Genomic DNA, 16,101 nt, shown 5'->3' with positions numbered 1-16,101 from the left:
ATGCACGCGCCTCTGCCTCCTCAGCATCAGCATCATCAGATGCGCGCAGATCACGCCAAACAGCGCACTGGTTTACCAGCAGGTGTGTGTGAGCGAAACACAAGATAATCGATATCTATACATCGCCACCTATGTGTGTTCTTGATATCTGACTCGCATTTCTTCGGATCAGCGATTGGACCGTTTTGATGGTTTGATTCCCAGCGGGCGTTATCAGTCAGCGTGGCCGCGAAAAGAAGACGGAATCAAGCGAGATCATATTTAATATCCGCCTCTCCAGCGTCTGTGGATGGGCTGCGGACATCTGCATCTGCAGTCTCTGTTTTTGAGTCACTAAGAAGATGGCGGACAGGGCAGAGATGTTTTCTCTCTCCACCTTCCACTCCCTCTCTCCTCCGGGATGCAGGTAAGACGCGCAAATGCTTCTCTGGGGCGCGCGCGGGGTTTCCGCTGCTTCTGCCGTATATTTATTCATATAATCGGCTCTTATGTGATCGTTAACGTAGCGCTAATGTCCTCAAGCACATTCAGAAATTAGCATCAGCATCATCAGCATCCGCAAGCAGTGATCCTTAGCATCCTCTGTTTGTTGATGTGCATAAACAATAACGCCCTTGTTGTTGTTTTTTTAATCATCATTATTATAGTTGTCGTTTGTGGCACGGATGCGTTGTGTATATGTGTAAATGACGCGCTTGTGACATGAAACTAAGCGAAGGACAAGCGATTGATTTTTGTTCCTTTTTTTTTCTGCCTGGCATGTCATTGCCTGACGCATCCTCTCTCTGAGATAGTTGGCATATACTGGAAAGACCCACGCCCTGTTGTGATGCTCATAACTGCATTTTAATCCGTGATCACATATTTTAATGTTCTTATAATTATGTAATTATACAGGGCTGAGTAACACTATTGAACAGTCCTCAAATTGTGATGCGGAGCTGCTTGTAATTGCACATTGTTATCGGTATAACTGTAATAATTGTGCTGGGGAAAAGGGTATTTATTTACATGTTAGTTGTGATCATGTTTTGTATCATAATTTACTTCCATCTACAAAAAAGTTTAATGGGATGTTTTGTAGCACTTTTAATCTGCTAATAGGGTAAAATACATGTGTAACTTGACTACGTTGTCAAAAAAAAGAAGCATAACATGTATAATGTCCTACGACTGGATCTTGTTAAATCAAGCTGGTTTGTGGATTTGCTGTATACAACATGTATACAACATATGCCAGAGTAGTTGGCGGTTCATTCCGCGGTGTTATTTCCTGATAAATCAAAGCGAAGGAAAATGAACGAATGTTTAATTAAAATTACAGAAGTTTTCCAACTTTAAAGCACAATGCATAATTCAAAATATTGGAAAACACATGCAAATAATAATATTCAACTATTCATTAATATAGTTCCTTTATTAATCCGGGGTCGCCACAGCGGAATGAACCGCCAACTTATCCAGCACGTTTTTACGCTGCGGAGGCCCTTCCAGCCGCAACCCATCTCTGGGAAACATTCATACACTCTAATTTACACTGATACACTACAGACAATTTAGCCTACCCACTTCGCCTGTACCGCATGTCTTTGGACTGTGAGGGAAACCGGAGCACCCGGAGGAAACCCACGCAAATGCAGGGAGAACATGCAAACTCCACATAGAAATGCCAACTGACTCAGCTGATGCTCGAACCAGCAACCTTCTTGCTGTGAGACAACATCACTACCTACTGCACCACTGCGTGGCCTAATATTAATATTCCTAAATGTATTTTTGATTGCATAGAGTGCATGGTGGGTATTTCTTGGCACCTGATTGTATTTCTTATATAAAATACATAAATGTATATGCACCTATAAACTTGTCAGTGCTGCCTTGTGGCTTTTCAGTGGCAAGACTATATTATGGATAGTCTCATGACATTCCTCAATAGTGAGGTAATAAGCTCTTCTCGAAGCAAATGCTGTTTTGGACTGTTTTACTCACAGGGCCGTTTATATCGAAGTTGATATCTAGCTGTATCATGTTGTTTCATTCATTTATTAATTTTCTTTTCGGCTTACTTCATATATTAATCAAGGGTTGCCACCGCAGAATGAACCGCCAACTTATTCAATTTAATTTATCTTTATTTGTATAGCGCTTTTACAATGTAGATTGTGTCAAAGCAGCTTCACATAGAAGATTATAGTGAATTGAAACCGTGTCAGTTCAGTTTTCAGAGTTTAAGTTCAGTTCAGTTTAGTTCAGTTCAGTGTGGTTTAATATTCACTGCTGAGAGTCCAAACACTGAAGAGCAAATCCATCAATGCGCACCTCTACAAATCCCGAATCATGCAAGCCAGTGGCGACTTATTTAGCATATGTTTTACGGAGCGGATGCCCTTCCAGCCACAACCCAACACTGGGAAACATCCATACACTCTTGCATTCACACACATACACTGCGGCCGATTTAGCTTATTCAACATCTAACTTTTACAAGGTGTGTTGTTAGCCCAACGCTCAACCCCTAACCTGGAGGACCAGGACATACACTATGGACATTTTAGCTTACCTAATTCACCTATAGCACATGTCTTTGGACTGTAGGGGAATCCGGAGCACCCAGAAGAAACCCAGGCCAACACGGGGAGAACACGCAAACTCCACAAAGAAATGTCAACTCGAACCAGCAACCTTCTTGCTGTGAGGCGACAGTGCTACCCACTGTGCCGCCACATGTTTTATACACTGTATCAGTGGTTTAAGCAGCTATTACTAGCTCTAAAATTACATTTTGGAATTAGAAACAAAGATTTAAGATAAGGGGGCAGCGTGGGGGAGCAGTGGGTAGCGCTGTCGCCTCACAGCAAGAAGGTCGCTGGTTCAAACCTTGGCTGGGTCAGTTGGCATTTGTGTGTGGTTTCCTCCCAGGTGCTCTGGTTTCCCCCGCAAAGACATGCGCTATTGATGAATTGGGTGAGCTAAATTGGCTGTAGTGTATGTGTGCGCATGGGTGTGTGTTTTCTAGTGATGGGTTGCAGCTGGTAGGGCATCCTCTGAGTAAAACATTTGCTGGATAAGTTGGCGGTTCATTCCGCTGTGGCGACCCCAGATTAATAAAGAAACTAAGCCGAAAATAAAATGAACGAATGAATGATTTGAGATAAGATGTGGAATGAATTATTGTTCCAGACGAGAGTGTTTTTTAAACAAAACCTGGCAAATGACTATTAATAATAATCTGCAGTTCTGCATAATACCTTGAGATATAAAAACTGCACAGTATGTGGAAAAATGAACTCCAGAATTAAATAAATATATAAATTATGTGCATCCGAGATGCAATGCATCACTTTAGATGTGCATTATTTTCTAATAATTTAATGACCTATCCTTAGTTATTCTTTTTTATACATAAAGTTGAAGGCAGAATTATTAGCCCCCCTTTGAATTTCTTTTTCTTTTTTTAAATATTTCCAATATAATGTTTAACAGAGCAAGGAAATTTTCACAGTATGTCTGATAATATTTTTTGTTTTGGAGAAAGTCTTATTTGTTTTATTTCGACTAGAATAAAAACAGTTTTTACATTTTTAAACATCATTTTAAGGACAAAATTGTTAGTCCCTTTAAGCTATATTTTTTACCGATAGTCTACAAAACAAACCATCGTTATACAATAATTGACCTAATTACCCTAACCTGTGTAGAAGTGTCTTGAAAAATATCTAATCAGATATTATGTGCTTTCATCATGGCAATGGGGGGCTAATAATTTAGGGGGGCTAATAATTCTGACTTCAACTGTATATATATGATACTGCATTCATTTTTTAAAGATGTTTGATAGCCTTTAAGTTCTTGCAGCTGCTGTTGGTGCAGTATATGTGACCCAGTATATAATGTTGCACAGGTATATTTTTGACAATAGCCAAAAATTCACTGTACAGGTCAAAATTAGTGTTTTGGAATATGAAGTAGAAATTGGTATAATTTTCTGACTTTAAATTTATAAAAACTATTTTTTTGTTTGTAATGTGCATTGCTAAGCACTTGATTTACACAACTTAAAAGGTGTTTTTTTAATATTTAGATATTTTCGATCCTTCAGATCACAGATTTTGATATAGTTGTATCTCGGCCAAATATTGTTCTGTCATAACAGTTCAGTCAAACCAATGGAAGGTTTTATTCATCTTCATGTGGTCTAAATCTCAATAAATAAGACACTTATGACTGGTTTTGTGGTCCGGGGTCACAAATGTTTTTTGTCAAGCTTTCTTTAAAGCATAAAAATAAATAATATTTAGAATTTTTTGGTTAACTTTTGTTGGCTTTAAAAAGTGGTTAAACAAATAAGTCTCAGCACGTTTTAAATTGCTATGCCATTAAATTATGTATGGTTTATATTTAACCACTTACTGTTATGTAAGGAACTTGTTGGCTGTGGGTGACAGTTAATTTTCATTTTCTCCATGGCAGTAATGACACGCTGGTCTGTCAGTGAGTGTATTCGGGTATGGGTGTGCATTGATATCACATTTATTCCAGAAATGAATGTGATATTTGCTCACAGGGAACATTCAGTCTGAAAATACGAAAACGGACAGAACAATCCATCCACCTTTATGCTGAGTATATACAGTTGAAGTCAAAATGATTACCCCTCAAGTTACTTATTTTTCCCTTTTATCCAATATTTCCCAAATGATGTTTAACAGAGCGAGGATTTTTTCACAGAATTTTTGATAATATTTGTTTTTCTGGAGAAAGTTTATTTGTTTTATTTCAGCTAAAAGCAGTTCTTACATTAAAAAAAAACATTTTAAGGTCAAATTATTAGCCCCCTAAGCAATATTTTTATTATCCGTCTACAGAACAAATTATCATTATACAAACCCTTGCCTAATTATCCTAACTTACCCAATTACCCCAGTTAAGCCTTTAAGTCACTTTTATGTCACTTTAAGCTGAATACTATCTTGATATCTAGTCAAATAGTATTTACTGTCATCATGGCAAAGATAAAATAAGTGAGAAATTAGTTATTAAAACTTTTATGTTTAGAAATGTGTTGAACAAATCTGTCTGTTACACAGAAATTGGGGAGAAAACTAAATGGGGGGCTGTAAACACAGAAATCTGACTTCAACTGTTTGTGCATAGAGATGAAACATTCAGCAGAATAAATCCTTTGGTTAACATCACATTTGAGAGTCTGTCAGTCTCAGGTCAAGCGTCTATCTAAGGCACGTGCTGGAACGGGACAGGTGATGTCAACTCAACTGTGCTGTAAAACAGGACATGACGGCTTAACAAAAAGACATGCAATGGTTTTGTTGTCAGCTGAATGTGCATTACTTCTGCTTTTTGCTCTAGCTGTTCTACTCTTAACTATCGTTTTTACCCCCTACCTCACTGCTTTTTTTACAGTGTAATTGTGGATGCATATCCATTCCTTGTCCTTCCAAAAACCTGTCATCTCTTAAAATAAAAAAGTAACAGGCTGCAGTCACTTTCTTTAATGCCTCAGGATGGTTGTTTAATGAAGAGGAATAGAGGCTTGCTCACTTATGATTGAAATAACTGCACTGCAGGAACAAAAGACTTTACAATACACAAACATTATTCTCTGGTAAAATAACATTCATTCATTTATCTTCGGCTTAGTTCCTTTATTGATGAGGTGGATTGAACCGCCAACTTATACATCATGTTTTAACCAGCGCATACCCTTCCAGCCGCAACCCAGCACTGGGAAACACTCATACACTCACATTCACATACTAAATCGGCCAATTTAGCTTATTCAGTTCACCTATGGCGCATGTCTTTGGACTGTGGGAGAAACCGGAGCACCCAGAGGAAACGGACGTGAACCCTGGGAAGAACATGCAAACTCCACACAGAAATGCCAATTGAGCCAGCCGAGGCTCGAACCAGCGACCTTCTTGCCATGAGGTGACAGTGCTAACCACTAAGCCACCGTGCCGCCTGGTCAAATAGCAGCGCAACTTTAAAATGTTTTGGCCAAAACATAAAATGCAAGTTAAAAAAATATATATTTTTTTTTTGCTGCTTGTTCATACTCCTTATTTAAAATGAGCTGAATCAATTGTTGTTTTGAATTAATTGCTGAATCAATGAATTGTTTTATGTACAGCCTAAATTTGTAAAAACAAACAAATAATCTTAATTGATTTGTGTCAGGACAGCATGGAGGAATTGTGTTGTACCCAGCATTTTTTTACAGCATCTACTCTTCTCCAAGTTCACCAGCCACTTGTGTGTATTTCCGGAGTAACTGGTAAATTTGCGTGCTGAATCCTGCGTTCTGCTTTTTACCTGCGGCAAGTAAACATGGTGACGACCATCTCATGTTATAGATCATGATCACTTACACGTTTATGTGAACTGGTAAAACTTGCTGTTTGAGATTATATCTCATTAAGATTATTTTTCTTACCCAATTCACAAATAATTTAACTTGATTTAAGCAAAAATCACTTAATTTTGAGGGTTTTTTATTTAGAAAACAAGACATAATTTCTTATGCTATTTCATGTGTGTAGTATGTATCTTAATCTAAAAATATTTAAGTATTTGGATTGAAAACAGGACAAAACTACTTAGTTTTTATTTTATTATTATTATTATTATTATTATTATTATTATTATTATAACAGCTTAGGGATGAGCTTCTTTGAATAAATGGTTGGAAATGAATGCTTTATTTATTCATCGCTTAATCGAAAAATAATCAACAGATTAATCGATTATTAAAATAATCGTTAGTTGCAGTCCTAGTGCATTTACTTAACAACTGCATTTTGGGGTATTGAAAAATGCAAACATTTAAAAACAGGTTATAAAATAGTTTTAATAGGATTTCAGTAACAAATAGGATTGCAAATAGGATTTCAACAACTACAAAAACCCTAATGTTGTAAAATTGATGTATAACAACCCAAAACAACAATGCAGGACTACAGGATGTTATTTGTGCAGGTGCATTGTGTTTCTTTACACAGTAGCATCACCATCTACTGCCGATTTAATAAAAAAAATTATAGGAAGAAGAACAACTCATAAACTTTTACAATTTTACCCCCAGTGTTTAATGTGACGCAATCAGATACAATCATGTATAATGCTATTTATTATAATATTTTATTAATATTAATTCAGTTTGATTCATCTTTATTTCCATAGCACTTTTACAATCTAGATTGAATCAAAGCAGCTTAACATAGAAGTTCTAGTAACCTTAAACTGTCTGTCCAGTTTTCAGAGTTGAAGTTCAGTTTAGTTCAGTTCAGTGTGGTTTAAATTTCACTGCTGAAAGTTGAATGATGTATTGCACTTGAATTAATATAACGTATTTTACTAGAATAAACTCATTTAATTTTGATGTTACCATCGTGAATATTGGAAAAAAACGATGTGGAGCATTAATTCACAGGAGAAAGGGTTTCCTTATTTCTCATACAGTGTGTGGGATGAATTATTTAATGGATTTTCACTGTCCAGGGAGAATAGTGTGGCTTGGTTCACATATAGTGTGTGTGTGTGTGCTGGTTTTAATGGATTACGAGGACACAAATTTGTATAATGACATGAGTATGACCTATGTATTACAATGTTGAGGTGGTTTATGAGGACATGCCGTGTGTCCTCGTAATTAAAAAGGCTTAAACATAATATTTAATAAGTGCTTTTGACGTTTAAAATTTGCCAGATTTTTTCATGTGAGGCTTGATGTTAGGGTTACATCGTGTCCTAATAACACGCAACATGACAAGATTCCAGCGACAAGCAATTGGTCTGTCTGTACCAAACACGACGTGACTTGACAGAAACATTTAAATACAAGCCACCACACTCCCAACCAAATAATAAAGGCTTTTAATCTCATCAAAACAGATTAAACCTCTTTAACATTATTAATAGGCTACTGAGTGGCTGATGTTGTTGAAGTGCACTGAAACTCAGCTTTCATTTTCAATCTGTCTGCTAGTTATTTTATTTTCAAGATCTAAAGTGATCTATCTTCTGCTGCTTTCAGTATGGCAATACATATCAAACAAGGCTATATAAATTAATATTGTGAGCATTTAACATTAAATAAAGCACATAATCAGTACCTGAGGTGATCTGTCATAGTAGTAGTATATGCTGTTGTTCTCACACAAAGTTGCAGAAATAGAAAGCATTTCTAAAATAGAAATTTTGTGCGTCGATGTTGCAGATGGTTAGAACAAAAATTAGTTTTAACATGGAAAAGATACCTTTTATCACGTGACAAGGCTTTGCCTCGTGTGTAGTTAGGACACTGTGTTAGGGTAAGGTGTAAAAATACATTACGCCTATGAAAAGCCGTCCTCATAAACCACCAAAACTAACTTGCTTGTGTGTGGTAGAGAGAGATGATGGCTCAGCAGTACTCGGTAATGCACATGTGGTCTTAAGGCCGATGCTCTCTATAAGCACCTAAAGCTTTTTCGCACGCTGCATAGGGACAGAAAGAGACACACATAACACACAAATATAATAATCCTTTGAAGAACACATTCATGAAAGCATCCTCTCCATAAGCTGTTTATGTAAGTCTACAGCTGCTCCCTTTGAAATACTGAAATACTATTAAAATGTTTGCGTGTGTGCATTTTGCTTCTGAATGTTTTGAGTTTTGCACGAAACATCCGTTTGGTTTCAGTTAGAATTTAATTATCAGTTTGGAAGGAAAATCTGATCCAGCAGGTAAAAACAGAAAGCCGTAACACGTATATCAGAGTTATTCATGCAGTACATAGTGTTACCGGGCACACAGTGTAAAATGGCATCGATAATATCAGGAAAAATGTCACGCTGCTTAATGTTTTTGTGGAAACAATATAGTATGTCATGATTCTTTGTAGAGCTAGTTCAAAAGAACAGTGTTGAAAAAAAAATAAAAATAATAATAATTATATATATATATATATACATATATATATATATATATGTATGTACGTATATATATATATATATATATATATATATATATATATATATATATATATATATATATATTTATATATATATATATATATATATATATATATATATATATATATATATATATATATATATATATATATATATATATATATATATGTGTTTGTGTGTGTGTGTGTGTGTGTGTGTGTGTGTGTGTGTGTGTGTACACTCATCGGCCACTTTATTAGGTTCACAACTGCTCATTAACGTAAATATCTAATCTGCCAATCAACTGGCAGCAGCTCAATGGATTTAGGCATGTAGACATGGTCAAATAGATCTGCTGCAGATCAAATCGAGCATCAGAATGGGGGAAGAAAGGTGAGTTAAGTGACTTTGGGCTGGTCTGAGTATTTCAGAAACTGCTGATCTACTGGGATGTTTACGCTAAAAATATCTCTAGGGTTTGCAAAGAATGGTCCGAAAAAGAGAAAATATCCAGTGAGCGGCAGTTCTGTGGGTGCAAAAATGCCTTGTTGATGCCAGAGGATAGAGGAGAATGGGCAGTCTGGTTCCAGCTGATAGAACTCAAATAACTACTCGATACAACCGAGGTATGCAGAAGAGCATCTCTGTCAACATGTCCAACCCTGAGGCGGATGGGCTGCAGCAGCAAAAGACAACACTGGGTGCCACTCCTGTCAGCTAAGAACAGGAAACTGAGGCTACAATTCCCACAGGCTTATCAATATTGGACAATAGAAGATTGGAATAACGTTGCCTGGTCTGATGAGTCTCGATTTCTGCTGCGACATTTAGATGGTAGGTTCAGAATTTGGCATCAACAACATGAAAGCATGGATCCATCATGCCTTTCATTAACGGTTCAGGCTGCTGGTGGTGGTGTAATGGTGTGGAGATGTTTTCTTGGCACACTTTGGGCCCATTAGTATCAACTGAGCATTGTGTCAACACCACAGCCTACCTGAGTATTGTTGCTGACCATGTCCATCCCTTTATGACCACAGTTTACCCATCTTCTGGAGGCTACTTCCAGCAAGACAATGCGTCTAGTCATAAAGCGTAATTCATCTCAGGATTCTTGAGCATGACAATGAGTTCACTGTACTCAATTTGCCTCCACGGTCACCAGATCTCAATCCAGTAGAGCACCTTTGGGTTGTGGTTAAACAGGAGATTTGCATCATGGATGTGCAGCAGCTGTGTGATGCTCTCATGTCAATAAGGACCAAAATCTCTAAGGGAATATTTTCTGTACCTTGTTGAATCTATGCCACGAAGGATTAAGGCAGTTCTGAAGGCGAAAGTGGGTCCAACCCGGTACTAGTAAGGTGTACCTAATAAAGTGGCCAGTGAGTGTATACTTAGAATGTGATTACAATAGTATTACAATAGATTAACTGTCACATGACATTCTTACATCATGTATAGCATATACTTGAAATCCAATTTGATGATGCTGTGTAACCTACTTGAGATCTAATTAGCATGTCTGATCAGAATATTGATAGTGATGAAAGGTTCATCTTAACTACGTTTCTGCTCTGAGTCACGTAATGTAATTTCGTCATAAGAGAAGAAGAGAAAGTGTGGGCAGGGATTTCTGGTTTGTAGTCGCTTCATGTCCTCAGAGATTGTTTTTCACGCATGATCTGTTACATAACACGTCTTTGGTGTAGGATGATTGACAGTATTGTGAACGTGTATTAGTGAGATATACTAATAAAAGGGAAGTTCACATGAAAATTAAAATGTGCAAGTTTCTTACCCTCAGGTCATGCAGTATGTAGGTGATTTTAGTTTTTCAATATTAAAGGTTTTTAGCTGAAACTGGTGTCCTTATTAATGCAAAAAAAAAAAAAATGAAAGTCAATGCTTTGACAGCAAAATAAAATCAATACCTTTGGCTATTGATGATACACTGAGGTCGCGTAAAGCAAACAATTGTTCTTTGGAAGAAACTAAGCACTATTTACAAAACACTCTAAAATGCTGGATTATTGTAAACCCAATATTTGGTCAAATATGGACAAATCCAGCCATTAGGCTCAAAAGTACCTTTTAAATAGAAATTTTCCACATTTGACCCAATGAGTGCGTTTACATGGACACCAATAATTTGATTTTAATGCGATAAATTCTGCAAAAAACTCTGATTAAGAGTCGACTATGTAAACAGCGATTTTAGATTAATCTATTCCAATTAAGGTCATAATCGAACTAAAGAGAAATCGAATTAAGACATGGAGTATGCCGATTGTAGTCGCATTGTTGAAGTCCAGTACAGACATGTAAACACCCTAATCGAACTATTACTGTCATGATAGGACTTTTCACTGCGTTTTGCGACAGGATAGCCCACACCCACACACACACAGCTGTTTTGACACTGTTTGCACTTACTGAGTCAGTGCAGACCACAGACACCTGCATTGCCAAATGCAGTGTTTGTTTTTTTCTTCCATTCAGCATGCGCTATGAACTTCTATTAAAACAACACTCTTCCAGCAGTAATAGTTGCATCCAGTATCTTGTTTGTCACGGCGGGCATGCATAAATGATTCTGAATGAAAGTGAAAGTGCCAAACTGCAGTTAAAGTTGACCAATTAAAAATAAAACACCCGAAATTACATGAGACTCCAGAGGTAATGTGAATAGCGTGGTGACGCAAAGACTTTAATCGAATTATGTGCTACATGTAAAACGGAATCATGAAAGGAATATTCAAAAAGAAACTCGTGTAAACAACTTAATTTATTATCGTCTTAATTAGATTAAGGCAAATAATTTGATTACTGATGTCCATGTAAACGTAGTCACGGTTGCTTTATGAAAGCCCAGTCATATTTAGAGTGAACTACAAAAGCCTATTCATCAGCATAGTGGCAAAACAGGACTTTGCTATCTCTGTGAAAAACTAAAAATGTCAAAAAACATATATAAAATACAGTGTATGGAGATTCCTGTGTTCATGTGTTTATCCTTAAAATACTATGTTTATAATATCTCTTAGTCGCTGACATAATCATGGCGGACCGCTGCTTCTCATTCAGGGCTGTCTTTGCTAATGACTCACAACTGTATTTAAATTCCTTATAAAGTGATTTTTGCACAACTGGTCCCTTGTATGTTTTTCTGAAGAAAAGCAAGTCACCTACATCATAGTAAATTAATGGCACATCTCCATTTTTAGGTGAACTTAGTCAACAAATTGAACTCATGATTGATTAGAGGAAATGTTAAAGAGCCCCTATTACGGGTTTTTGAAAATGACCTTACGTAGTGTGTAACAGCTCTAAGTGAAGTGAAATATCCAGCTAAGGCTTACATCTGAAAGTGCACATTGTTTAAAACTATTGATTCATTTATAAAAGAGTTGACTCATAGTGTTTCAAATGAATCATCTTGAGAACGAGTCTTTAGCTGTTTTGGTGTGACATCGATACGAAACATAAGCTCCGCCCAATTGTTGCGTGAGCAAACCCGGGAAAATTGAAACCTGTGGCCCACAAACACTGTAGCAGATCCTGGTTGAATCAAGTCATGTAGACGCTGTGCTCAGCTAGATATTATTGGAAGTGTAAGGGGAAAGTTAGTGTTATTTTCTCTCCGCAAAGATGAAACTGTTAAGAGTCAATGGTTGAAGTTTATTTTTACAAAAATACCTCAGAATTATACCTCAGTTCCCGTCATTATTCTGATGAGTGCTCCTGGAATCTACAGGCTTACAACAGGGGATTTGTTGGCCGTTTGTTAAAGGAAGGATCAGAAAAGACTAATGATGTATAAGACTTTGTCAGAGCTCAACAAACTTTACAGTACACAGTTCATGGATTAGTTTCTTCCTCCATTTCACAACCGTAAGTAAGTTCGATTAAAATGGCTGCCTCCTTGTTTTCTCTTGCTTGCAAATTATGCATTTAATTGTGTTTTGTTACTCTAACCGCTTGTACTGTATCTGGTTAACTCTTTATATTCATATCGAGTCTTTAGCCACGTTGAAAATGCGACACATGCTGCTTTGTTTACGGATTTAAAGGAGTTAATGAGCTCACATTCCACAGCCGTTTGTCATTGCTATGGCCACGGTCAGCTGTTCCTACACATGTGCAACGGTCAAGGTTCAGAATAGTTCATCTTTTGCCGCTGTGTGGATTAATACTGAATGTGTTTCATGGTTAGGAATAGAGCAATATGCTGGTGTTTAACTGCATTGCTTTAATGCACTCATGCATTGGGCTCACACACATACCTTCCAACAGTTGTCCTTAAAAATCTGGGACACTGAAGAAGTTAGGTTCAGGGGTGAGGTGTCTGAATAACACTGTTGAGAACCTGGTAGTGTACACTGTGGTGTTAGTAAGTTAACTACTATGAAGCATGTTTCGGGTGGCCACTGCGATCGCATCCTATACCAATGTTAGCGAACCCGGGGGATTCACAGACTGTACCAAAATGCTGAGGACCGGGGAGGAGTGTTGGCAGGTATGCTCACACATACACTATGGACTCTGACTGCTTTAATACTGTCGATAAGCCATGGTAGGCTTTTCCCTCTTTCTCGCGCCAAACACTGTCGGCCAATTACAACAGGCTGTCATTGGTCCAATCAGCGCAGATTAGCTTCACGCTAAGGTGGGGTTTGGGAACAAATGAATCACTGAACGAATCTTATTAGAGTCGCTGGGATAATTAGGTAAAAATAAATGCATATTATAAGACAATAAAAGTGTTTTTGACCTTGCATGCATATCAGCCTGTTGTTGGAGACCCCCAAAACCAAAATATGACCCTTTTTAATGTATAATAGGAGTTCTTTATTATTCATATTATAATATTTGATGATCCAAAAATATCCATGTTCTAAATTTAAAGATGCCGAACACAGTGTCCTAACATAAATACACATCTCAGCAGCTTTTTCTTTTGTCCTTTTCCTAGCAATTTTATATACCATTTCACTAAATCTCCCATGACCTGTGTAACCTTTACATCATGCACATTTCACACTCCCTCTCCTCTCTCATTTACAGTTCTGTCTTTTTTTTCTTCTTCTTCTCCTTTTCTCATAATTACTGCAGACACCTAAAGTCAAGTGCTGGGTTTTCTGAGGATTTGCTTGCTTCATTAGCGTCACTAAATTCTCAGTTCGTTCTGTTCATTTTGACTTAGAGGTGAGGACAAGGGAAAAACAAATCAGTTCTGTGGTGAGCATGTCTTGGTTGTTTATGGAGAATCAACATAATAAGCACTTTCTGTTTATTGTTGTAATTGTACTTACATGTAAGCCTCCCACCTTCCTCGAACCTTGCATTTGGAATTAATTACATTTTCAGTGCATGCATCAATTCGGAAGTTCACGTTGTTTGAAAACAATCCAGCTTATTGAATAGATGCATGATTCAGCACATTAAGGTTGTCTCTGGTGGGATGTGGTTGTCATGGTGACAGCTGCAGAGGTGACCTCACCCTACTTAACCTGCCTTGTGTCTCAGTGGTGTTCTGGTAATGGTGTGACATCACCCTGTGAACAGCCGCTGCTTGGCAACAGCCAATGATTGGCAGATTATGTTCTTCCCTAGGGCCTCAAACATGCCCCACCATTTGTAATTTGGAGTAATGGGTTTGGAGGGGCCAACTGTTGGTTGTCGGAAAGATAAAAAGTAAAAATAGAGTTACAGTGCCATCCACCAGCGACACGGTGGCTCAGTGGTTAGCACTGTCACCTCACAGCAAGATGGTCACTGGTTCGAGTTTGGATGTTCTCCCCGTGTTGGTGTGGGATTCCTCTGGGTGCTCAGGTTTCCCCCACAGTCCAAAGACATGCACTTTAATAAACTAAGGGTGTTTTCACACCTGCCTTGTTTAGTTTGGTTGAATCGCACTAGAGTTCGTTTTCCTTCTTGGTGCGGTTCGTTTGGGCAGGTGTGAATGTAGCAATCACACTCGAATGTGCACCAAAAGCAGACCAAAAAAGCTTACCGAGACCTCCTTGAAGTGGAACCCTGGAGTGGTTGGTTTGTGGTGAGAATATGATCCGAACTAGAACAGACCCAACTGCAAAAAGTTCAAACTTCAGGTTAATTGCCGACTGTTAGAATAATCTGTAGATTGAATTTAAACTTTTTGCTTAATTTTATTTACAAAATAACTATAATAAATACATTTAAAACCATGAAATGTGTGATTTACCAATAGATGGGTGCAATACACTATTGTGATCTTGTAAATGTACTGTAGCTCTTTTCAAGCCACTCTTCTTGCTGGAAAAGGAGCTAGCTACTGGAAAAGCTACATTTTAGCATACACTCTCAGAAATAAAGGTACGCGAGTTGTCATGGGGTGGTATCTTTTCAAAGGGTACACATTTGTACTTAAAGGGTCCATATTGGTACCTCAAAAGTATATATCAGTACCTAAAAAATTTAAGAGGAACACTTTTGGACTTTTTAGGTACTAATATGTACCCTTGAGGTATTAATATGGACCTTTTAAGTACAAATTTGTACCTTTTGAAAGTGTACCACCTTAGTGACTGCCCGCGTACCTTTATTTCTGAGAGTGTATGTTGCTGAGCTACTGAAAATGTAGCTAGACTTGTAGTCTCCCCAACACTGCTTTTAAAAAAAAAAGAAAACTGAAACATTTTCAATAAAATTCAGTTTCTTTTTAGATGAAACATATCATCAGATTGTAGTTTTGGCAACTTTATAAACCCCAAGACCCAACTAACTTTTCTGATTCTTGGGGATTTTTTCTCCTTGATTCCTCCTCCTGACAGACAGATACATGTCCTCTTCAGAATAATTCATAACACTTCTACTTGAATTTCTTCATTATTGCCCTGACATAGATATACAAACTTGATATCGCATACAGACCCTGACATGCCTCAATAGCACCGCCACATTTGTACAGTGCTCACAGCACAAATGACATTCAACTGCAAAGCCAATGTGAAGATGCTGGACTTCAGCGCTGTGTACGAGTGTAGTAACAAGCAAACAAAAAAAACAAAAAACAAAGCACAAAGGCAGAACATTTCATAGTTAGGATTTAGTTTTTTAGGGTTTTGTATGTTATGAACTTTTGTGCTAAACAAGTATTGATGA

At 37.4% G+C, this 16,101-nt stretch overlaps 1 protein-coding gene across 1 annotated transcript in view; it reads left to right on the top strand.

Moving 5' to 3' along the window:
• The window catches only part of mapk8ip2 (mitogen-activated protein kinase 8 interacting protein 2), a 61,794-nt gene continuing 45,693 nt past the window's right edge, over positions 1-16,101 (top strand). The window contains exon 1 of the mRNA XM_679994.11: positions 1-406. Within this exon, the coding sequence (XP_685086.6) occupies positions 342-406 (65 nt within the window). The 5' untranslated portion in view covers positions 1-341. The remainder of the gene's footprint in view (positions 407-16,101) is intronic.

Source organism: Danio rerio, chromosome 18, assembly GCF_049306965.1.
Source record: "Danio rerio strain Tuebingen ecotype United States chromosome 18, GRCz12tu, whole genome shotgun sequence".
Lineage (NCBI taxonomy): Eukaryota > Metazoa > Chordata > Actinopteri > Cypriniformes > Danionidae > Danio > Danio rerio.
The sequence above is the reverse complement of the archived record's forward strand: the minus strand, read 5'-3'. Positions and strand labels throughout refer to the sequence as shown.